Source organism: Bos grunniens, chromosome 10 (assembly GCF_055505025.1).
Source record: "Bos grunniens cultivar Pamir isolate PY7600 chromosome 10, Bosgru_T2T1.0, whole genome shotgun sequence".
Taxonomy (NCBI): domain Eukaryota; kingdom Metazoa; phylum Chordata; class Mammalia; order Artiodactyla; family Bovidae; genus Bos; species Bos grunniens.
The window spans coordinates 1122999-1147295 of record NC_141174.1 but is presented as its reverse complement, the minus strand read 5'-3'; the positions used below and the strand labels follow the sequence as shown (position 1 = coordinate 1147295).

Here is a 24297-nt window from a genome sequence, read left to right as displayed (position 1 = left end):
AGGCAGAGGGTGACTCTTGGCTTTACAGAAGAGCTCAGGCTAAGAGGGAATCGCTAAGGGACCAGCCCTTTCCGGTCCTGTATGACTTGCGTACAGGATGCATCTGAGTATGCGTTCCAGTTCTATCTCACCATTTCTACCTCTGAAGCACATTCCCATGAAAAAGAAACACCTGGAGCTTTACTGGTTCCCTGAAGTCCCTGGGGTGGGAGCTAAGGCCTGAGAAGGCCAGTGGCCCAGGCCAGGAGCCCGGGCTCGAGCAGCCTTGCTTGTGTGCAGACGATGAATTCCTACTGTCTCTTCTCCACCCAGATGAAGGAGAAGGCCTCAGGGGCACTCACCCAGTGCAGGGAGCCCACGCACAGCTTGGCGGCCAGCAGCGGGATGGTGGCGTCGTCTGGCTTCAGGCGGATGCACTCCTTCAGCACCTTCACGGCACGCGCAGACTTGGCAAAAGGAGAGTGTCTCTGTGAGACTCAACGTTTCTGACCAGAACCAAATACTGAAGTCTTCCCAGAGGGGTTTCTGATGAGGACACCCTCTGAATGAGGTTTTCCAACTTGGGCCCAACCAAGCAGGGGTCTGGGGATGGTGGTAACCAGGGTTGGAACTTTTAGGGGACTGGGGAGTAAACTGTCAAAGCAAGTGAAAATGCCTCCCTGGAATTGTTGCCCTCGCTTTATTCCCTACTTGTGTAGTTGCTGTAAAAGTAAGGAAAAGAAAAGACAGCGGAGATTTACGGTATTATAAAGAATAAACTACCCAGCTTAAAACGTGTGTGACTCTTTGCGACCCCATGGACTGTGGCCCACCAGGCTCCTCCGTCCATGGGATTGTCCAGGCAAGAGTACTGGAGTGGTTGCCATTCCCTTCTCCAAGAGATCTTCCCGACCCAGGGATCAAACCCAGGTCTCCTGCACTGCAGACATATTCTTTACCATCTGAGCCACCAAGGAAGCCCAATTTAAAGTGTACCATACAAAACATCTGTCTCCACTTGCCCCCCAAAAATCTTGTGTCTCAGACTTGACTATTTAGTAAAGGGCCCAAATTAACAAGAAAAACAGTGGCCACTGTCGTTATTGAGTGTGTTCGTGCAGGGACTATTTTAAGCACCTTGTGAGTGTCATCTCACTACCTGATGACAAGTCTGTGAAGCTGGTGCCACATGTCTGTGGGGTGGACACCGAGGGACCCACCGTGGGGCATGTGGGAGAGCACAGCACCAGGCCCCTCTCCACAGTCCTCACTTTCAACCACACACAGCCTCGTACCATCTCTTGCTAAAGATAATTAATAGATGTGCCCCTCCAGGAACAGCTGACACTCTTAGACAAGTGAAAGGGGTCGGTGTAAAGAACCAACCTCAGTTTAAGCCATATCTTAATAAAGTTACAACAACTAGAAAAAACGAAGAATTTCAAAATTTTTCTTCTCAGTGATGTCTCCATGTTGGGCCCCACATAATTAAATGTGACCGTTCATTTCTGAATGACCAAGGAGAGTTTCAGAGAATTTGTGCAGACGTCTGCCGGGCACCACCTCATCCCATGAAAGTCAAGTTAACCATGGACGCGGAGGACCACATGTTGCAGGGGGAGACTCACTTTTCCAGCAGCCATGAGCGACAGAGCAAACTGGTACCAGAGATGGAACTCCTCGAAGGCAAACTTCATGGCTCTTTCTAAGCACTGGTTCGGAAAGAAGAAGGCAGACAGACGGGTGTGAGCGCCAGCATTGCGGCTGGACAGGTGTGAGCGTGTGTCTGGCACATGGAGGCAGGTCCCGCCAGATCGGCCTCCAGGAGCATTGAGTGCACCCTCCCGCAGTGAGCGCCCCCGCGGGCCCCTGGCCGCCACACACGTGCCAGAGGCCGGGACGGTCTGCAGCTGGCTGACACAGCCTTTTCTGGTTCAGTCTCAGCATGTTTTATTTACAGTCCATGTTACGCATCTTAGTGCATAGTTCTGAGAGTTTGGGAAAATGTATATAACAACGCAACCACCAATACAGACTAAATGAAGTGCAGTCCAATCTGCCACCCCTGCCCCCCAAATTCTCCTGTGTTCTTTTGCAGAGAAACTGTCCTGGTACTGCCTCAGCACCCCCCAACCGCACCCCCTGCCACTTCAAGACTGGAAACTACATTTGTCCTTATGACTTTTCCTTTGCAAGAAATGTCGTAGAAATGAAATCACACAGTATGTAGCTTTTTGAGTGTGGTTATTTCCATTTAGGATAACGCATGTGACATTCATCTATTTGTACAACACAACCCTTGACCCCAAGGAGCTTTTCGTGTGGTACAGGGAAAGAGGAAGGTACAGTACACTGCTCAAACGCAAGGTCCTGACTGACAGGCTCCCAAGAGGAGGAAACGGAAAGCCCTGGGAAAGAGGAAGGTACAGTACACTGCTCAAACGCAAGGTCCTGACTGACAGGGCTCCCAAGAGGAGGAAACGGAAAGCCCTGCGAAGGTGGTCTTGGGGAACAGGAATGGCATCCTGGAAGAATGCACTTGAGCTGGGCTTTCACGGATGAGAAGGGAAAACACACAGCTGGGATTTGGAACTGGTACTTCAGGGCGTCCTGGTGGCTCAGTCAGTAAAGAATCTGCCTGCAATGCGGGAGACCTGGGTTCGATCCCTGGGTTGGGAAGATGCCCTGGAGAAGGAAATGGCAACCCACTCCAGTATTCTTGCCTAGAGAACCCCATGGACAGAGGAGCCTGGTGGGCTACAGTCCACGGGGTCACGAGAGTTGGACACGACTGAGCAACTACACCACCGCCACTCCCGGAAGAGGCCGGGCACACAGACACGGAGGCAGGACCGCACGCTTCTGCGTGCCGGGGGCAGGCGGCCCAGGGTGACCCGCCAAGGTCTCTGGGACTGGAGGCAGGCGTGGCTGGGGCTGCAGCGCTGAGCGCCCACAGGCCGTGCCTCCTCTGACTGCCCCCTCCCTCCCCACCCAGCCTCGCTCCCCCGCCTCTGTGCTCTCAAAGTCCAGCCCGGTGTTAACGCCACATCCTCGCCCTCCCACCTCAGCCCAGCCCAGCTGCACTCTGAGAAAATACCCAGGGCAGAGTTCCTGGCTTCCCTGGATCCTCTCTCCGGGGGCAGAGCTACAGATCCAGGCCACCCAGACGAGGAGGAGCCTCTGGTTTCCGCACAGAGTGGCCCGGCCGCACCAGAACTTCGGGGAGATCGCGGACGGGGAGGGTGCACACCAGGGTGGGAAGGCCAGCCCTAGGTGGACGGGGGCTGGGGCCTTCAGAGCCAAGCGCAGAGCTGAGGAATGTGGCTTCAGCTGGCATCAGCAAGGAAGGAGCAGGGGGCTGGTGAGATGGGGCGGTGAGGGGATCCCAAAGTGTCTGGCCTGCATACTGAGGAGCAAACATATGGCACAGAAGGCCTGTGTGTGTGTGTGCACGCATGCACACGCGCGTGTGTGTGTTCATTAGAGGGAAGGACACTTTAGAATTAAGGGAGAATGCAGAGGCAACCTGAGAGGAGCAAGTAGGCAGAGAAGAAACGAGATAAGCCAGAGGCCCAGGCCCCCAGAACAACGGACCCCGGGGCAAGGCCTTCCTGCAAGGAGGCAGGTTCTGCAGGATGCAGAGGAGCAGCCCTTAGACCCAGAGACGTGGATCAGCCCGTTTTCTCTCTAAAGATGGAATGAGCGGTTGCTGGGAGGAACGAAAAGGAATGGAGCTAGGAGCTTCCAGCACGAACAGAGCAGCAGCACCCTGAGGGGGCAGAGAGCACCCTCGGAGGCTGTAGCCATGGCGCCCACAGCAGCAGAGAGCACCCATGGCAGCCTGTGGCCACGGTGCCCACGGCAGCAGAGAGCGCCCTCGGAGGCTGTGGCCACAGTGCCCACGGCAGCAGAGAGTGCCCTCGGAGGCTGTGGCCACTTCTCTGCAGGGAAGCCCCTCGCGGCTCGGGGCAGGAGAAGGCAGGTGGTGCTCAGGAGGAACGGAGACGAGGAGGGGGCATGCTCAGCGTCTGACTCTCCATGACCCACGGACTGCAGCCCAACAGGCTCCTCTGTCCACAGGACTTTATCAGGGAAACCCCAGTGGCTCAGCGGTAAAGAATCCACTTACGATGCAGGAGACCTGGGTTCGATTCTGGGTCAGGAAGATTCCCTGGAGAAGGGAGTGGCAACCCACCCCTGTATTCTTGTCTGAGGAATCCCATGGACAGAGGAGCCTGGTGGGTTACAGTCCACGGGGTCACAAGAGTTGGACACACCCAAGCGACTAACACAACGACAGGTGATGACACCGATACAGGATGTGAGAAGGACACTGCCCCCTCGTATGACCACACTGGAGACACACAACGCAAAGCTCAGGGCTGGCCACGCGACTCCATCCTGCACCAGGATGTCGGCAGGAGTTAAAGGGAGGAGCGCTCAGCTGGCACACACTTTGCCCTCGGCCCGGGACACAGACTCCACACTGGAGGGGGGCGGCCAGGAAGCGAGAGCCGTGACGGCAGACGTGCCTCTCCGGGATGCCTGAGCAGAGACAGGCCGGCCTGGGCGCCTCGGGACGCTGCAGACCTCCTGCCGTGCGGGAGAAATTAACCCGCACTCGGTTAAGGCACTATCAGCTTGTTAGCTACTTCCGGATTCACCTCTCACTAACACAGACCCCGAACGGCAGAGCCCCAGAGCCCTCTTACCTGCTCCGCTACATGGACGAGCAACAGGCAGGCACGACTGTGCCTTTAGGAAGCGCAGGAGGGGAAACGAGAGGAAGGCAGCTCGCTGAGAAGGTCGAGCAGGCAGGATGGGGTGCTGGGGGCACACTCGGGCCAGGTGTGGGGTGGTACGGCCGGAGAAACGCAGGGAGGCCAGGGGTTACGGAGAAAAAGTGAAAAGTCAACAGAATCTGGAACCTGATTTAGGGAAGGGGGATGGGGGATGAGAATGATGATCGCACTGACGGAATGAGGCAAAGGAGTCAGTGTGTGCGGAGGAGGGGGAGGATGATGGTCAGAGAGGAGGTGTGTTCCAACAGCTCTGCTCAACTGGTTCGCTGCAACACAGCCCCTAAGTGCTTAAATGTATATACAGAAACAGTCAAGTGTTTGAGTGCCTTTCTTCCTCCTTTGCTAAGAGGAACGATAAATATCAACTGTCTCCCTCATAAACAAAAGGAGCTCATAGCTGAAACAGTCTGTTCTGAACCAAAAAGCCAGATGCTATAAATAAGCGTGCATCCTTGTTTTCTTCTGAGGCAAAGGCTAACGCACTCATCATCCTCAGTGAGAAACGCTCACAGAAGCTTAACTGGTACAGAGCTCCATTCCAGGTGCACCAGGGAAATACCAGCCCTCATAAAGACACAGTCTCAGGGCCGCCAGGGAGCTCGGGAAGCACCCAGTTGAGGTCCTCAAAGGAGAGGACATTTGTCACTTTGGCTGCCAATCAATCACCTCAAAACTCTTCTTTTTGCTTTCGGGACACCCTGGATAAAATGTGCACAGACTCTCCCTTCCCGGCAGCCAAGCCTAAGGGTGAATGAAGAAGGAAAGAGATAGGAGTGTGTCATGTGACCTGAGTACGGCCAATCAGGTGCTCCCGCCAGAGAGCTGCCCAGAGGTCAGGGCAGGGGAGAGGGCTGCTGGAAGCTGGTTTCCGTGGCTGGGCCTCGGGCCACAGAAGCAGCCAGGCTGGTGGAAGCCTCCAGACTTAACTGTATCCTCCAAAATTGGGGCAGGAGCCTCCTTAATTTCTGTTCACTCCTGATCTTCAGCCTTCTATGGATTCTGGGTGCTAAATGGTTTGCACTGGTAGATGCCTTTTCTGCTTGAAAGAACCGGTTGGGCTCTGTTACCTACAACCTTGTCTTGGGTTCCAAGAGCACTGCAGATGGTGACTGCAGCCATGAAATTAAAAGACGCTTGCTCCTTGGAAGAAAAGCTATGACCAACCTAGACAGCATATTAAAAAGCAGAGACATCACTTTGCCAATAAAGGTCCATCTAGTCAAGGCTATGATTTTTCCCATAGTCACGTATGGATGTGAGAGTTGGACCATAGAGAAAGCTGAGCACTGAAGAATTGATACTTTTGAACTGTGGTGTTGGAGAAGACTCTTGAGAGTCCCTTGGACTGCAAGGAGACTCAACCAGTCCATCCTAAAGAAGATCAGTCCTGAATATTCATTGGAAGGACTGATGCTGAAGCTGACAAACTCCAATACTTTGGCCACCTCATTCAAAGAGCTGACTCATTGGAAAAGACTCTGATGCTGGGCAAGATTGAAGGCAGGGGGAAAAGGGGACGACAGAGGATGAGATGGTTGGATGGCATCAGCAACTCGATGGACATGGGTTTGGGTGGACTCCGGGTGTTGGTGATGGACAGGGAGGCCTGGCGTGCTGCAGTCCATGGGGTCGAAAAGAGTCGGACACAACTGAGCGACTGAACTGAACTGAAGGCCATGAAGGTGTACCCAGGGTCCTCTTATAACAAGCCCTACCTCCCAGCCCCCAACAAGCAGTTGTACTGCTTCTGCCTGAGAACCTTCCAGAAGAGGTGACTCAGGAGAGTCACCTGAACAGCAGCCAGAAACAAAGAATCTAGGCAATACCACAGATTAAGTGTGTGAATTTGGGCAAGCCAGTTAACCCCCCTATACCCAGATTCCTCATTATAAAATGGGAAATACAACAGTAAGTAACGTAGAAAATTATCAGGAAGATTAAATTAGTTAATACATAATAAGCAACAGTACTTCAGGTCCAGGCTAGTAGATTAGCTACTATCTTTTTTTTAAATGAATACTCTTAAATTAAGAAAGAAAATGTAACATGATGCCTATCACTTTATCCAAATTTAATATGTGAAAATTCAAATTTACAATATATTGTATCAGAGATAAGTATTTACTTTATAAAATGTTTCCTCATTTGAGGAAAGGATTCAGAAAATAATGTATAACTTTACAGAAGCAAACGAGAATGTATGTTTGTGCCGCGTGTGCTCAGTCGTGTCCAACTCTTTCTCACCCCACGGACTGTAACTCGCCAGGCTCCTCCATCCATGGGATTCTCCAGGCAAGAATACTGGAGTGGGTTGCCATTCCCTTCTCCAGGGGATCTTCCCGACCCAGGGATAGAATCCCTGTCTCCTACATTGGCAGGTAGATTCTTTACCGCTGAGCCATCAGGGGTGCCCCCCAACACTTATTAAGGAAATAATAAATAAGCACAAGCTGGAATCAAGATTGCCGGGAGAAACATCAATCACCTCAGATTTGACACCGCCCTTATGGCAGAAAGTGAAGAGGAACTAAAAAGACTCTTGATGAAAGTGAAAGAGGAGAGTGAAAAAGTTGGCTTAAAGCTCAACATTCAGAAAACAAAGATCATGGCATCTGGTCCCATCACTTCATGGGAAATAGATGGGAAACAGTGGAAACAGTGTCAGACTTTATTTTGGGGGGCCCCAAAATCACTGCAGATGGTGATTGCAACCATGAAATTAAAAGACGCTTACTCCTTGGAAGGAAAGTTATAACCAACCAAGATAGCATATTGAAAAACAGAGACATTACTCTGCCAACAAAGGTCCGTCTAGTCAAGGCTATGGTTTTTCCAGTGGTCATGTATGGATGTGAGAGTTGGACTGTGAAGAAAGCTGAGCACCAAAGAATTGATGCTTTTGAACTGTGGTGTTGGAAAAGACTCTTGAGAGTCCTTTGGACTGCAAGGAGATCCAACCAGTCCATTCTGAAGGAGATCAGTCCTGGGTGTTCTTTGGGAGGAATGATGTTGAAGCTGAAACTCCAGTACTTTGTCCACCTCATGTGAAGAGTTGACTCATTGGAAAAGACTCTGATGCTGGGAGGGATTGGGGGCAGGAGGAGAAGGGGACGACAGAGGATGAGATGGCTGGATGGCATCACTGACTCGATGGACGTAAGTCTGAGTGAACTCCGGGAGTTGGTGATGGACATGGAGGCCGGGCGTGCTATGATTCATGGGATCGCAAAGAGTCGGACACGACTGAGCGACTGAACTGAACTGAACTGAAAGCATATACTCTAGCTTCCCAGGTGGAGCAGTGGTAAAGAATTCGCCTGCCAATGCAGGAGATGCAGGTTTGATCCATGGGTCAGGAAGAGCCCCTGGAGAAGGGAATGGCAACCTACTCCAGGATTCTTGCCTGGAGAATCCCATGGACAGAAGAGCCTGGTGGGCTACAGTCCCTGGGGTCGCAAAGAGTCAGACATGACTTGAGTGACTAACACTTTCAATAAGTGGTATGGAGTGAATGTTTGTGTCCCCCCTAAAATTCATATGTTGAAACCTAACCCCCAATGTGATATTAGGGGGCCCTGTCAGGAGGGTGGAGTCACGGAGAGATCCCTTGCTCCTTCAGACACGATGGGCAGTCTGCAACCCAGACGTGAGCCTTTACTAGACAGCAAATTTGCCAGTCATGATCTTGGACTTCCCAGACTCCAGAACTACGAGAAATAAACGCTTTTTGTGTACAAGCAACCCAGCCTGCGGTACTCTGTTACTGCAGCCCAGAAGGCTGAGGCCACACGCTCTTGGCTAACATTGCAGCCAGGCGCTATTCTGATTGCTTTATGAGAACTGCCTCATCCTCGTCAGGTGACCCGACTAGGTCCAACAGATGGCTGTTTAGTCCCTGAGTCGTGTCTAGCTCCTTGCGACCCCATGGAGTGCAGCACACCAGGCCTCCCTGTCCTCCACTGTCTGCTGGAGTTTGCTCAGACTCACGTCCATCGAGTCAGTGATGCCATCCACACAGGTACTCTTCCACTTACAGAGGAGGCGGCGGAGCGGAGCTCCACAAAGGACTGCACCGCGGCTCAGGGCACAGGGAGAGCGGGATCTACGCCCAGCGGTCTGCTGCGGAGCTGGGGCCACGGCTCCCGCTGCCTCGGAGACGCTCCTCACAGACAAGCCGCTTGAACGGCTGGGCCTCCTCTCGCCGCATAAAGCAAAGTTTGGCTAAATAAAAGGCTCCTAAAAATGCCACATGTTCCCTGAACTATTTCTGAGATTCAGCAATATATATATATATATTTTAGTGCTGATGGAGCCCTTGTTTCCGCGTCCTCTGAAGACTGGGGTCTTTTCAGCGCAGGATTTTCAAGAAACTATAGATCTCATGGTGTCCGCTAGCACCACAGTGCCATCTCAAAGGCGCACAGTTTGATAAAGACAGGCCGTGGTTTCCTCTACATGTAGACCTTTCACAGGCCTCCCCCAGCTCGGACCCCTTCGTCATTACTGTAACAACACACATTCCAGTATAAGCTGTAGGGGTGTTATAAAGAGAGACAGGAAATGCAAGCCAACGATTACAAATTAACCCTTTGCCCTGATTCCGAAATATCCGAGCTCTGGCCTCACAGCGGATGGCTCTGTCCTCCTGTGGGCTCTTGGCAGCCCTTCTGAGAGCTGGCTCGGTAAAAGTGCCCAGATAGCTCCAGCTGTTCCTGAGGTCCTGACGCCAAGCATCCCGCTAAGCTACGGAACATGTCCTCCTCTACATGCCTGTAAATGCTAGGATTATATAAGCCTCTAAGCGGCTCAGGTCAACAGGTGTGCATGCGTGCTCAGTCACTTCAGTCACGTCCGACTCTTTGCGACCCCATGGACAGTAGCCCACCGGGCTCCTCTGGCCGTGGGATTCTCCAGGCAGAATCCTGGAGTGGGTGGCCATGCCCTCCTCCGGGGTATCTTCCTGACCCAGGGATTGAACCAGTGTCTCCTGCGTTGCAGGTAGAATTCTTTCCTGCTGAGCCACCAGGGAAGCCCCTCAAGTCAGCATCACAAAGGAAACCCTCTTCCAGAGAAGGCATCTAAGTGCAAGGCGGGCCTTGGGGTGTCACTGGGGCATGTGCTGTCCACAGCCCCTGCTCCTTAGACTAGGTGTTCGCTCTCCTTGATTCTGTTCAACTGCACCTTTTAAGCATCCTAATCATGTCTGTATGAGATAGAGTAAAAATTTCCAGTTTCTTTCTTCTTAAAAATTTTTATTATTGAAAATTTTCAAACTAAGACAAAGATGGGGAAATAAGAAAATAAAACCCCACATACCTGTCACCTTATTTCAACTATCAACTCAATTCTCAATCTTTCTTTTAATATTTATTTCTTTGGCTGCACTTGTCTTAGTTATGACACGTGGGGTCTAGTTCCCTGACCAGGGATTGAACCTGGGCTGCTGCCTTGGGAGTGCAGGCTTAGCCACTAGACCACCAGGGAAGTCTTGTTTCATGCATATCCCTAACACGTTTCTCCCCAACATATTATTTTGATGCAGATCATAGCATAACATCTTGTCCATAAATTTTAAATTTCCAGTTTTAATAAAGTAGGGAGATTGGGAAGAGACTATGTGCTACGAAATAAAAGAATTCACATTTCAATAATGATTCCAGTCTAAAAGAGGTACGGATGAAAATGGACTTTTAGGAAGATGTAGGCTTTTGGGGGTGAAGCCAGATGGGAGTGGGGTGCACGTAAGAGGCAGCCTTGGTCACCGAGGCCCAGGCAGGCCGCTGGCTGGAGAGGAGGCACAGGACGTGCTGACTCCATGCCGACTCCCCCCTCATCAGCCAGAGCCTCACTGCGGGGTTAAAGGAAGGAGCGCATGAAAACGCTAAGACAGACTTCCCTGCCAGTCCAGCGGTTAAGGGGGCTCAGGTTCGATCCTTGGACAGGGAACTAAGATCCCACATGCCACACAGCTCAACCCATAAATAAATATTAATAAATACATAAAATGTTTTAAATGCTTAGAAGAGTGCCTGGTGCAGAGTAAATTTAATAAGCATGTTGCTGTTGGTGCTGCTTTCATCAGAGAAGCAGATGCTGCTGCAGGACAGGTCTGCTGTGGGGAGCCCTGGGATTGGGGTGCCAGTGGAGGGCAGAGGAGGGTGGGAGGGAGCCCCCAAGCGGGAAAGGGGAGATAAGAGCCGGATGCTGGCCTTTCTCCTCTTCCGGTGTCCAGTGGAGAGATGGTGGTGCAGGCCCAGGGCCCACATGCCCTGAGCCACCCGTGCGCAACAGCGGCGTCACCTCCAGCCATCTCCCTCACGAGAAAAGAAGGTGGGTTTGGCAACAGTTATTGTTTCTACAAGGAAAGAGAGGCCCGTTCACTGTCAACACACTGCTGCCAGCTCTCTAAATCCCAGATAACATTCATTTAATACCAAGAATATTTGGGAGAACAGTTATTAGACTCTAGCTGGCATCCTAATCATTTGAGTGGTAGTCAAAATGTCACTTCCAAAACTGTGATTTCCTGTCAGTAGCAAGAGCTCATCCTTTCCCGTGCCCTATTTTGGCTCTTCGTCAATCAGCCATCTCTGAGGGGGCTCCAGGAATGAGAAGTTCTTCTGGCACAAGAAAAGGGTTTAGCAATTACCTTCCCAGCCCAATGACACGAACCGGGTGCATGGCAGTGACAGCTGGATGATACCACAAGCAAGGAAAAGCCAACGTCTATTTTTGGAATTCGAGGGTGAGCTTTAGCCTCCAAAAACCCATGGGGGAGGGGGGATGGATAAAATAATCAGATACCCCTCAAATTTAGCCTGGAGCTGAAGTCTGAAATCCATCACTATTAAAATAGAACAAATAACACAGTGAACTTCCTCATTCACCTCTGTGGACGTGACGGTCATATCCTAAAAGTTCTCATAACCTGGATTCTTCAACCAACCAAGTAGGAAGGTTTTCTTTGCTTCATCATAGTTACTTAATGAGTCAAGTAATCATTGTGACTCCTGGCAGCTGTGTGACAATTTTTAATAATTGAACATGGTATATGATATTTCATTTTTTTTAACATTAGCAATAAAAAACTAAGCAATTTAGATTTTTTAGACCATTATCTTAAATCCATGGATTGACATAATCAGAGAACGTGCTGACCTTTGACATGATCTGTTCCTGTTCATACTTTACTAAGGATGTGGAAACAAAGCCTCAGAGAAGAGACAGAGCCTGCCCGGGGTCACATAGAGGCAGGCCTGAAATTAGAATCCAGGTTCCATGATGCTCAGCTCAGAGCCCTTATTCCTAAATTAACTAAATATATTGATAAAAGTACAAATTAAAGTACAGTTCAAGAGATCAACTCTACAAAGAGTTTGGAGCCAAGAAAAGCTTCTACAAAGGCAGGCTGATGGGACTCTCAGCTACAAATAAAAGTCCTCCCACCCAGCTTTGAGAAAATATAGACAACATCCGTCAAGGCTTGCTCAAGTTTTCTCCCCTTAAATTGGAAATAAGATTGAGCTAACCCCACATCCATGCCCCCGCTTCCCGTTTCTCTTTTTGCCCTATAACAGTGATACAGCAGAGGAGTTTCTACGCTCTGTTGCTTTGGCAAATGCTTAAATTGGAGGCCACCGCTGCCCCTGGCCACAGTGGGAGGAGGAGAGAGTGGGTTGTTTTTCAAAGGTCACAGGCTTTATTATAGAGCGTGGACACTGGACGCCAGCCTCCGGCACGCTCTCCCTTCAACTGTATGAAGCAACTGGGTCAAGTCTGCGCAGTGATAAGCCTGGATTTTAAGCGTTTCTATTCAGAATCGATTAATGGAAGGGTCGGGCTTCCCAGGTGGCTCGGTGGTGAGGAAGCCGCCTGCCAATGCAGGGGACATGCGCTCGGCCCCTCATCTGGGAAGACTCCCCTGGAGAGGAAATGACAACCCACACCCGTATTCACGCCTGAAAAGTTCCATGGACAGAGGAGCCTGGCAGCATACAGTCCACGGGGTCGCAAAGCGTCAGACACGACTTAACAACTGAACAGTAGCAACAACAAAGGGAGAGGCAGCCTGCTTTCCATCTAATAATCTACCTTCTCATCTAATAATCTACCTGCTCGGCCTCGTTATCGGGTGCTCATTTTGTTGGACACACAGTTCTAGATTGACCGTTGAATGCATTTTCTCAGGATTTTCTGTTTTCCATTGTAACCGCTGATTTGTTTTCCGTCAACTTGTCGTAACTTAAAAAATACTCTTTCACCTACAGGTGCTTTTTTTCTACTTTTGTTCTTTTTATGAGAACTGTGATTTTGTGGGGTTTTTTGTTTGTTTGTTTACTCTATATCATCAAAATCCAGAATAATGTCTGATGACAGCTTCTCAATAAATACTTCTTGAATGAAAAAAAAAAAAGTTTGCACAGTGAGTGAAGGGTCCCCAGGGCTCTGTGCAAATACTGCTGCAGCCACTCTTTCACTAACGTAGTTCTTGGCTATGCTTATAAATGAATCACTTACTCAAGAAACGGGCATTTCATTCCTCAGCCCTCCTCCCTCCTCAACTGCAGTCACCTCTGGTCTTTCCATCTCCCTGGCTCCGGCCCCCGGGGACTTCAGTGTGCCCCTGAACACGTGCAAGACCTAGGGAGGGGAGTAAGGGAGCCCCAGGCTCTCCCCGGGGGTGTGTCTTATACAAAATAGGTGCGCGATGAATGCTTGAATACAGAGCCAGTGTCAGGACCTATTCTCTCAGATGGCCTGTAAGGTGTGTGTATGTGGCCGGGGCGGGGGCGGGGGCAGAGGGGGCTGGCACAGACGGACGAGGAGGCACTGTGAGAAGCGCAGTCAAAGACGAAGAACCCAGAGTTGATGCCACATCAGAAGCGATGAAGAGTCAAAGCAATCTTGAAAAAGAGCAATGCTGGAAAACACAGTTTCCCAGTTTTAAAGCTTATCATAAAGCCATAGCAACGAAAACAGACCGATAGGGCAGAACGGAAGCCTTGAAACAAACCCACACATCTGCTGCCTAATGGACTGTTGACAAGGGCACCAAATTCAACCAGTGGGGGGAAAAATAGCCTCTAAGACAATGTTGCCAGGAAAACTGAATTTCCACATGTAAGAGAATGAAGTTGGAGCCCCACCTGACACCATATACAAAAATTAGCTCAAAATGGGTCAACAACCTAAACATATGAGCAAAATCCATACAGTTTCTTAAAAATTTTTTTAAAAACCCATAAAATTCTTATAGGAAAATATAGGTAAAAATCTTCATGACCTTGGATTTGGCAATGGATTCTTAGATATGACACCAAAGCAAGAGCAACAAAAGAAAAAAAATCAGTACACGAGGCTTCACTGGAATTGGAAACTTGTGCGCATCAAAGAACATTATCAAGAAAGAAAAAGACAACCTGCTGAATGGGAAAATATGCTTGCAAATCATATATCTGCTAAGACTTTTACCTGTACTAAATAAAGAACTCCTATAACTCAGCAACAAAAAGACAAACAACCCAACTTAAACACAGGCAAAGGTCCTGAACAGACATTTGTCCAGAGAAGACACACAAACGCCAAACATGCGCCTGAAAAGATGCTCAACATCAGCAGCAGCAGGCAAACACACGTGAGCTACCGTCTCTGTTACTAGAACGGCCATATAGAGTGAACAAAAAAAAAAAAATAACAAGTGTTGGTGAGGAATTTGAATCCTTGTGCCTTTCTGTTTGGAATGCAAAATGGTGCAGCTGCTGTGAAAAACTGTTCAGTAGTTCTTCAGAAAGTTAAAAAAGAATTACCATATGACCTGGCAATTTCACTCTTGAATATAAGAAAACAGGAACTCAGACACGTGTCTACTAGTGTCCACAGCAGCATTATTCACAATAGCTAAAATGTGAAAACAATCCACGTGTCCATCAATAGAAGAATGAACAAAATTGGCATATACACACAATGCAATACTACTCAGCTATAAAAAGGAATGAAGTTTTGATAGACGCTATCAGATATATCATTATGACATAGTTGAACCTTGAAAACACTAGACTACAAAATCAGTCAGAAACAAAATATTAGTATTTCATGATTCCATTTATATAATGTACCCAGAATAGGCAAAATTCAGACACAGCAATTAGAGGTACCAGGTTATGGAAGCTGTGGGAATGGGGAGTATTGCTTAGCAGATAACGAGTTTCTATTTGGGATGAGGATCAAGTCTGGAAACAGACATAATAGTTACACAGCACTGTGAATCTAGTTAATGCCGCTGAATTATACATTTTTAAAAGGTTAATATGGCATTAAGGCAAACAATTTTTTCCTTGAGGGCTGTAAGAAGAGAACAATGAAGCTTAATTTAAAAACATATTCATATCGGTGGGGTTGTAGGTACCAGTGTCCATGCAGTGGCTGAGATTCTTAGGGGCAGGACTGTCAATAAAAATGATGTAGCTGATCCCTCTTGAGGTTGACCCCCAAAGCCGGACCACAGCTGGGATCCGTACCAGTCAGTGCTCTGCCCCAAGTGGGGCCCAGCTCTTCCTCTGTGACCCAGTTCCCAAGTAAATGACCTTTAACCTTTGGGCCGACCTCTGGAAGCTACACTCATTGCACATCCAGAGACAGTTTACCCACAAACCAAAGAAAAGCAGGATGAGAATGTCCATTGGTTTTGAAGGACTGGGTGATTTAGCAAGTTGTTATTGGGTACCTATAATAAACCAAGGCTTCCCCAGTGGCTCGGCAGTAAAGAATATGCCTGTAATGCAGGAGGCACAGGAGACAAGGGTTTGATCCCTGGGTTAGGAAGATCCCCTAGAGAAGGAAATGGCAACCCATTCCAGTATTCTTGCTGGAAAAATCCCATGGACAGAGGAGCCTGGCAGGCTCTAGTCCGTGGGGTCACAAAGTTGGACACGACTTAAGTGACTGATGACATAAACCAAACAATCTGTCTTCACGTCTCAGAAGTCTGTGGCTCCCAGTCCATCAGGCCACCCTGATGCCTTCTGGAGACCCCGGCACGTAGGTCAAGGCTGGGTTTCTGCAGAGTGGGGCTGCACGACAGACCAAACGCTAATGTAAACTAACAAATGGTAGGCCAGTTAGGCAGCTTTCGTTAGACCTTCAAGTGTTTCTCACGAGGCTCCCTGATTAAATAAGTGCTTGGGGGGTAGGGATGTGTAAATGTCCCTTTGGTACTAGCCAGACATTTCTACCCACAGCTACAGAGTTGTTGAGATTTACCATAAACAAATGAACATGAGTTCAATGGGAAAGATAAAAATACCATTTCTGTCTTTAAAGCTGCCATGTCTATGTAGAGGGGATACACACACCCTTCACAAAAGACCCCAGAACGTTCCGTTAAAATGGAGCCATTAATAGTCAAGAAACAAACCTCCTTAGCAGCTTGGGTTCATTCTCAAAAACGAGGAAAGCGGTGCTCGTTGCTTTACTTTTAATAGCACAGGTTGTCATGCCAACTAGCACTGCTGTTCAAATTGAACAGGGAGAAAAGAAGTGTTCCTTCCTACACAAGCCTTTCAGCAGGGCTCACATGAGCCTTTTTGTTTTTATTTATTTGGCTGTGCTGGGTCTTAGCTGTGGCATGTGGCATCTAGCTCCCTGACCAGGGATCAAGCCCGGGCCCCCTGCGTTGGGAGCACAGAGTATTAGCCACTGGACCAGCAGGGCAGTTCCCACGTGAGTCTTTAAAAACACACAGACTCCTAGCACTGGAGGGACGGCAACCATCGCGCTTGTATTCAAACCTGTCAGGATGAGGGTGGGATTTTCCTTTGGTTTGAATTCCCTCTGTACACCATGCTCCTCACCAGGGTCTGGCTGAATAGCACCCGAGAGAAAGAAAGGCATGGTGTGGGGCCTTCTTGAGATGCGAGAAGAGACTTCTGTCTCAAACAACAGAGCCAGAGAGGAGAGTGGCTCTGCTCCCCGAGTAAGCAGAGTTCTTTCGTTTTTTAATTTTTAGATTTTTATTTTGGCCATGCTGTGCAGCGGGAGTGTGGGACCTTACTTCCCCAACCAAGTATTGAACCCGCGCCCCCTGCATTAAGAAGCATGGAGTCTTAACCACTGGACCGCCTGGGAAGTCCCCAAGCACAGCTCTTAAAGGGTAGGGTCTACACAGCACTTACAATGCACGCAAAGGTGTCAGTGACAGGAGGGGCGAGGAGGAGACGGGCTGGGAGCCGAGGCAGTCACCCTGGCCTCTTCCTGCTGGCAGGAGGACCTGGGTCAGCAGGTCCTGACGCAGGAGTGTTGCTGTTGCTTGGGGACAAGAAAAGGGAGGAGGGGGTGAGCAGGAGGCAAGACCACCTCTCTCACAGCAGCCTGGTGGTGGTGACTCCTCTGTTCATGAAAGGTCCCAGCCGGCACAAAGATGACCCCTGCATTTCGGGGCCTGACAACCCGCCTCCACACTTTCCACCCGGGGTCCTCTCCTCCTCTCCGCCCTCCCGCCTCCCTGACCTTGATGGTAAGGCTGTCCCTCTGCTCTTAGATGTTTTAACTCCTCTCAGGCCTTGTGGAGCCAATTCCCACACTGGCTGCTGCAATCCTCCCTGGTGGCCAACCGGCCAGCTCCGCCGCACCTGGTCTAACTTTCACCTGCAATCAACACGCCTTCACTGTCCAGCCTTCTCTAACTGGCTGCCTCTCCACGTGCTTGTTCCTGATGACTGGAAGTTTCTGGAAAGATTGGATCACTCCTGTGTAATAAGCTGCTTCCCCGGTGCCAGGCAAGTCCTGTGCAGAGTGGCAGGGACAACGTGGCAGGATGCAGGTGCCATTTAATGCAATCTACGCGCTGGGCTCTGTTCTGAGCCCTTTGCACGGATTAGCAAACAAGCCTCAGAATGATATGAGATGCGTGTGAGTATTATCCCTATTTTACAGAAGGTGAGACTGAGGCATAAGAGGTTAATGACTTGCTGGAATCATAAAACTAGTAAGTGGCAAATCAGGAACTCAAACCCAAGCTCTCCGATTTTAGGGCCTGGGTCCAGAACACATGAGACGGCTGACTTAGGTTTGGGGGTTGAGGTGGCTGGGCTGGGGTGGGGGTGTCGATAGAGGGGAGAAGAATGATTGGGAATATTCACAATAAAACACCTATAATATTATTCCATTCCTTGAAACTTACAAAGATGTACATGTATTTATTCAATAAGGCATAGGTTCAAAATTATAACAAAACTATTATGTAACATTATTAAAGGCAAAATTTAGGAATATCCTAAATGACTATAAACCAGCAACTGGTTACATAAATTTTAGTACACTCAAACAATGGAATACTCTACAGCTATATAAAATGATGAAGTTATATACAGTCACTGCCTATATCTATTTTTGAATAAAAGTTTCATGAAGTGTAAAAAACAGAGAAATATGAAAAAACTGATCTCTAAAATGTCAATGGGCACTCAACTATCTCTAAAGAGTGGGATTCTCTGACTTTTTCCTTTCCATATTGTATATATTGTTCAACTCTTCAAGGAGTCTGCTGGGCTGCTGCCTATGGCAGGAAGACCATGAAGTCAATTTCATTCTAGGAGGAAAATGAAAGCAAAACAAAATAAAAAGAGGGAGAAAAAGAAGGGGCAAGGGGAAAAGCCATGAAATGTTTTTCAACAGACAGTGTTTGAGAAAGATCACTGTGGTGATGATGCACGAGATGAAGATGGGATATCAACCATCACAGCATGAACGAGAATCACTAAAAAAAGAAGGAGCAATGTAGGAAGTTTAAAGCCTAGCTGCCCAGAGCAGCACTATTTGTAACAGTCAAATGCCTGGCAACTGATAAATGGAGAAACAAATCTCAGTGTATCCATACGATGGAATGTTATCAGCCAAGAGGATGGATTCATGTTAAAAGACAGAAGAACCTTAAAACATTAAGTGGGTGAAAGAAGTATAATAAGCTCAAAAGATCATATACTGGATGACTCTATTCATATGAAATATAGTCAGTCACCTACATATGAACCTTCAAGTTACAAACTTTCAAAGACGCAAATGTGTGTCCCATCAGTGCCAAGTGTGAGTGAAAGTGCAGCCTGCCCTCCATCTCCCATTGCTGACGACCCTTCAACTCTACCATCTCCCACCTCCTCTCCCTCCTCCAGTCAGTAACTCTTCCTGCCTGTTCACTTGATGGCCAGCCTCTCTATGCCAGTGGTTGTACGTACTAGTGTATTTTCAAGGTACTGTACTGTAAAATTTAAAATGTTCTGCTATTTTTCTTTTAATGTATTATTTGTGTGAAAGGTATTATAAACCTATTACAGTACAGTACTATATAGCTCATTGTGTTAGTTGGTATCTAGACTCACTATGTTGGACTTACGAACATGTTCTCTGAACAGAACTCCTTTGTATGTTGGGGACTTATTATATTCAAAATAGCCAAATTCACAGAGTCACAATTCAGATTAGCAGCTGACAGGGCTTGGCAGGAAGGAGAAATGATGAACAAATACTTATGGGGATGGGGTTTCCTTTCAGGGTGATGAAAATGTTTTGAAATTGGAGGTGATGACTGCCCAACAGCAGGAAAGTATTAAATGCCACTGCATTGAACCTTCTAAAATGGCTAAGTATATGTTTTATAAATTTACCTCAATTAAAAAAAATTCACTTAGCCTTTTAACCTAAAGTCCTCAGAAAATGGAAGGGTAAATGAGAAGAAGGAAAAACGAAAGAAAGAAAACAGCAGCAAATGAGGGAAGCAGGACAGATTAAGTAGGACCTGAGAGCAAAGGGGGGTTGTCTGGTCAACCAAGGGTGGACCAAGCCCCTATCCCCAGGAGGAGAGCTCTCCAAAGACAGGCCCGGCCTGCGAGATGCTCTGCGAGTTCGCCTTCCTCCCACGACAGCCCTACTTAGATCTGAGACAACGCGGATACCAAATGTTTGCTGGGGAAAGCTCCATCTGCAAGCCCAAGTAGAAATAGCAAGAAAAACTAAGGCCGAGGATTCAAATCCTTCATGACTGTATGCAGAACCTGCACAGAGACTCTCCCAACATCAGGCACCCCAGATGGTTAGTGCCTGCTGCTTTGGCTGTCTCCTTTTCTGGACTAGGGGTCACTCACCCACAGGGACCCCACCTTGATCAAGATACTGCGCCCCCAGCCCTAATCACAGCCCCCGGCACAGAATCAGGGCCTGCATATATATGGGATTAAAAAAATGAATGCTCTCCATTTTATATATTTGATCCACTGACTTACATTTTTAATGGGTAAAACACTGACATGGTACAAAATTCAAAAGGCTCCAAAGGCTCCCACTGTTCTGCTCCAGCCCCTTCAAATCAACCCCGCACTGTCTCCACAGGGTCCATGTGACCAGTGCGGTGAAATTCTGAATCAAGGCTCTGCCAACCAACCAGACTACCCAGTGACTTGAGTGTCAGGGCACGACCACGAGACAAGGCTAGGCGTGATGTCAAGGTGAAAGCTATCTGGCTGAAAACGCGGTCCCAGGATTCCGCGCCAGGCGGAAGCACATGCCAGGGAGCCTCCGCCTCACAGACAAATGCCGCTAGGTGACAGCCGTCCCCCCAGAGCCATTCGTGGCACGAGAATAAGCCTGCAGGCAGGGGCCGTCCAGCCCGTCCGCCACGCCGGCCACCCCGGCCTCCTCACACCTGTTTCGGACAGAGGCGAATTTCAAGCCGGGGACCAGTTCTGTGGCCCCGTGATGGGAGGAGAGGGGTCGTGCAAGCCCCACGCAGCCTTGGACGCCGAGAGACTTTTAGTGGTTGTCGGCGCAGGGAGGGAAGTTCACCTTAAAAGAACTCAGCTGTGAGCTGCCTGGCTCTCTCCCTGCAGATGGGCTCCTTGGTGGAGGCGGTGGACAGGAACTCAGCTGGCCAGGAGGAGAGGGTCCCTGGGAGTCAAAGCCCCCGGGGTGATGAAGAACCCGGGCCCACCCCAAGCCTGGGACGTGCCCGGGTGTGCACTTTGGGACAGGAACATCTGGACTCATCGCTTCATCTGAGCCAGATTGCGAGGGGCTTTTTTTTTTTTTCTGAAGCCTGAGTAACGGTCGCCCTGTATAGTCACCAAACCAAAGGCTAAAAAAAGATGGGAGCCACGCAGGCTCGTCTGTTCCCCGAGGCTCCTGCTTAAAGAGGCGGTGCACCGGCAGGCTACAGGGTGAGCCGGGCGCCGGTCCGACGTCAGCCAATCTGTTACAGTATTTCATTCCCTGTCCGCGTGCCCAGAGGCTGTTGCAACGCGTATAAATTTAGAAGAAACAAGATAAATACCGTGGAAAGGTTCATTTGAACAACAGGAGTGGTTTTTCTTTCCTCCTTTTCTTTTTACTCCACTGGAGAAGAGATAAAGTGGTCCTGTGACTGAGTTAGCCTCTCGGGGGGTAGATCTGGTGTTCTGGGCAGTCCCTCAATAACGCATAAGCATGGCCTCCGACTAACCAGCTTCTCCTGAAACTGTAAAACAGTCCAGCTTCCAGCCTGAATGTCTCCTAGCAGCTGAGGGAATGAGGCGGCAACGATATCTACAAGCAACTGGGGTCTCCTCAGAATGAGCGCAAGACTACACGTGAAGGCACCGCTTACTCTCCCTTAAGCCCGCACCGGCTCACCCGACGCACCCTGGGCCGGAAGTCCCGGCTCACCTGACACACGTTGGGCCGGAAGTCGTTAGTGCGCCAGGAGTTATGCCTCAATACTTGACATAAAATAAAACCAGCTTTACAAGGAAATTAATATCACAGGTCGGAGAATGGGGATCAGTGTGGAAATCACACTGAAGAAGAAACTGCCTGAGAAACGCTCGCTTTCTCTTACACACAAACTGACCCCCAGTGGGTTTATGGACCACCAGTAGGAACTGAGCACAAGTGAATTCTACCACCGCATTGTGCAGCCTGATTCCCATTTTGCAGAGAAGGAAACCAAAGTTAGATGAGGGGCCCGAGGGTACATGGCTGCCAGTGAGGGGGGCGGTGTGTGTGTGTGTGTGTGTGTGTGTGTGTGTGTGTGTGTGGCAGGATCACGTCCGCCAGCTCTTCCCAGTGCACACACCGCCTGTGTGTGTGTGTGTATGTGTGAAGACCAGGTAGCCCAGGTCCTCCAGCACTCACACCGCCAGCACCACCCACTGCCTGGAAGTCAACCAGACTCAAGGGCTGTACCTCTGACAGCATCTCATACTGGCCTCTTCTTCCAAGAGCAATGGTCAGTAAATCATAGACCACAGATGCACTCTGTAAACTGATGAGACGGTCGCTCTTGTGCTCAGGTATCCTGCTCAGCACAGCGTCCCGGTTGGCCTGAAAACAACACGGAAAAGAGAAGCAGATGGTGAGCTGGCCATGCACACAGCTATCGCTTTGTGCAGGGAAGCCATTCAGGGCCTGCTGCCCCTGAGAGCTTGCCGAGGGCCTGGGGACAAGGGCACGAGTGAGTAAGGGGTCGTTTACTCAAGATCCCCAGAGCACCGCAGGACTCAGAAGGCCTGGAGGGCACTTGTCCACATTGGCAGGCGCCTGGAGGAAGCTTCAGGAGTGGATGCAAAGCACAGTGGTTTCTCCTGGGCTCAGGTTCACAGCCAGCCACGCAGCGGACACAGCTGCGCTCCGGGGCAGCAGAATCATCCATCAGATGAAGCCCTGCCGTGTCTCACTTATGGATCCTGCTTCTCCTCTACATGAAAGAGCAGGAGAAAATCCCCAGCCCCACACTTCAATTGCCAAACGGTGTTATCAGGGCACATCAGTCCTACAGAGATGTATCTTTCCCTCTCTCACCCAAGCAACATTCAAATCTCTGTATGATAGCTTCACTGGAAAAGACTACAAAGACTCCTTCAACTTTGTTCAGGGAAGCACAGAACAGATGTAGAAGAGAAAGTAAGAAGCAAACAGACTTTGGTTTTTAAAGATGTTAGCGCAAAGGACTGGGGAGAACAAGGAGGCTTGTCTATTTCACACCCCCACTGCTCAGCACAGAAATACCGCAGGCGCATTCAAGCTTATTCATCTCATTTATCTAGAAATCAACTGCTCTCCATGGCAACTTGTTTTCATTACTTTTGCAATTACTCCACCAATTCCTCCAAACACATCACATGTACTGGAGACTCTAAACGTAGCTCATTTTTTCCCTTTTCTCCCTAACAGGGAGTTCAGTACCAATAAAGTTAGACTTTGCCTGTTTTCTTTTCCTTCTAATTAACAGAAGGCTCAAGACCTAGCCATCCCTAGGAACACAGAAAGGGCCCTTCCATTTTCCCTGTGAAACTGGCTCTCGAGAGACCAGGGTCTCGGCAGCCCAGCGTTTACCTTCCAGCCTGACACTTGGAAAAGCCATGCACACACCTTCTCAGTCACTAATGAGACGGATGCTTTCTTTTGTGTGAGTCCAAGGCATGGACTTGTAGCCTCCTGTCAGTACTTACTCATTTTAAAACTCCTTCCTCTTAAATGTCAAAGACAAATAAGAAATATATAAGACAGGCCACTTCCTACAAAGTGAGTCATCTCTTATGGAAAAAGCCTGCTTTTTAAAATTTCATTGTAAGTTTTTCTGGTTAGGAATGCCTTTGGAGCCAACAAAAGAAGCTGTGAGGGAAATAGGGCCTGCTACCAGTGGTCTCATTTGATTTATTTCCTCCAAATGTTCCATATTGAGACCGACCTGGGACAGAAGGGAACACAACAAAACATCATTTAAGAAAGATTTTCAGGTTATGCCAAACGTGTTCCTTTTTTCTTTTTAAAAAGAAAGTCTATCAGTGCCTTTTGATTAAAAAGGTACAGTACAGAATCTCAAGCAGGTCCACAAATAATAAATATCCCAGAATGCTGTCTCAGTGGTAACTGTGCTAAATTACAGTTCTGATAACTCCCTTCTCCTGGAGAAACTAATTTGATTTGAGGTAAGAACACAGTTCAACTCCAAATGAGTTCCTGTAGGCAGAGGGACCATTGACAAATTTATGTTTCTAAGTTAAAATCAGGAGCAGAGGAGAATACAGTTTTCTCAGACACACATACACACACACAACACAGCAATTCTCATTTTGGTTCTGAAATTGAGCACATCTATTTTCTGTCTAAAAACTGGAAGAAAAAAAAATCAAGGGACATGAAAAAAGGCTTCCAAAGGCAACTTAATTTAGATTTCTACCTACGTAACCATGGAATGATTTACAGGGAGAACATAACCGTCCTGGTTGGCAAACCTCGTCCTTCTTATTTACTGTCATCATTTGGATTTCATCATCCTCTGAAGAGATTTTCTGGAAATTAAATATGACAGAGTCAAATTTGACTGCCTCAAGGGGATCTGAAATTTGAGTATTATTAGGGTCTATCACTGCAGTGAGGGAGCAGGAGAGTTAGACGTCACTCCCAAGGCATTGACTCTGAGAGCATGCATTTTAGAGATGTCACCAGCTTTCCCAAATTCCAAACTGCAATGCACACAGCCTGACAACAGAAC

At 48.8% G+C, this 24297-nt stretch overlaps 1 protein-coding gene across 22 annotated transcripts in view; it reads right to left on the bottom strand.

Annotated features, from left to right (window-relative positions):
* TTC7B (tetratricopeptide repeat domain 7B) overlaps positions 1-24297 on the bottom strand; it is a 272932-nt gene that overhangs the window by 95052 nt on the left and 153583 nt on the right. For 20 of the 22 annotated variants that reach the window (XM_086319126.1, XM_086319129.1, XM_086319125.1 and 17 more), the window contains 3 exons: positions 21987-22124; positions 1608-1691; positions 342-446 (listed from right to left, as the gene is read on the bottom strand). In XM_086319126.1, the coding sequence (XP_086175252.1) occupies positions 342-446; positions 1608-1691; positions 21987-22124 (327 nt within the window). Of the gene's footprint in view, positions 1-341; positions 447-1607; positions 1692-21096; positions 21470-21986; positions 22125-24297 lie in introns of those variants that run through there. The other 2 variants (XM_086319143.1, XM_086319144.1) reach the window with 2 other exon arrangements.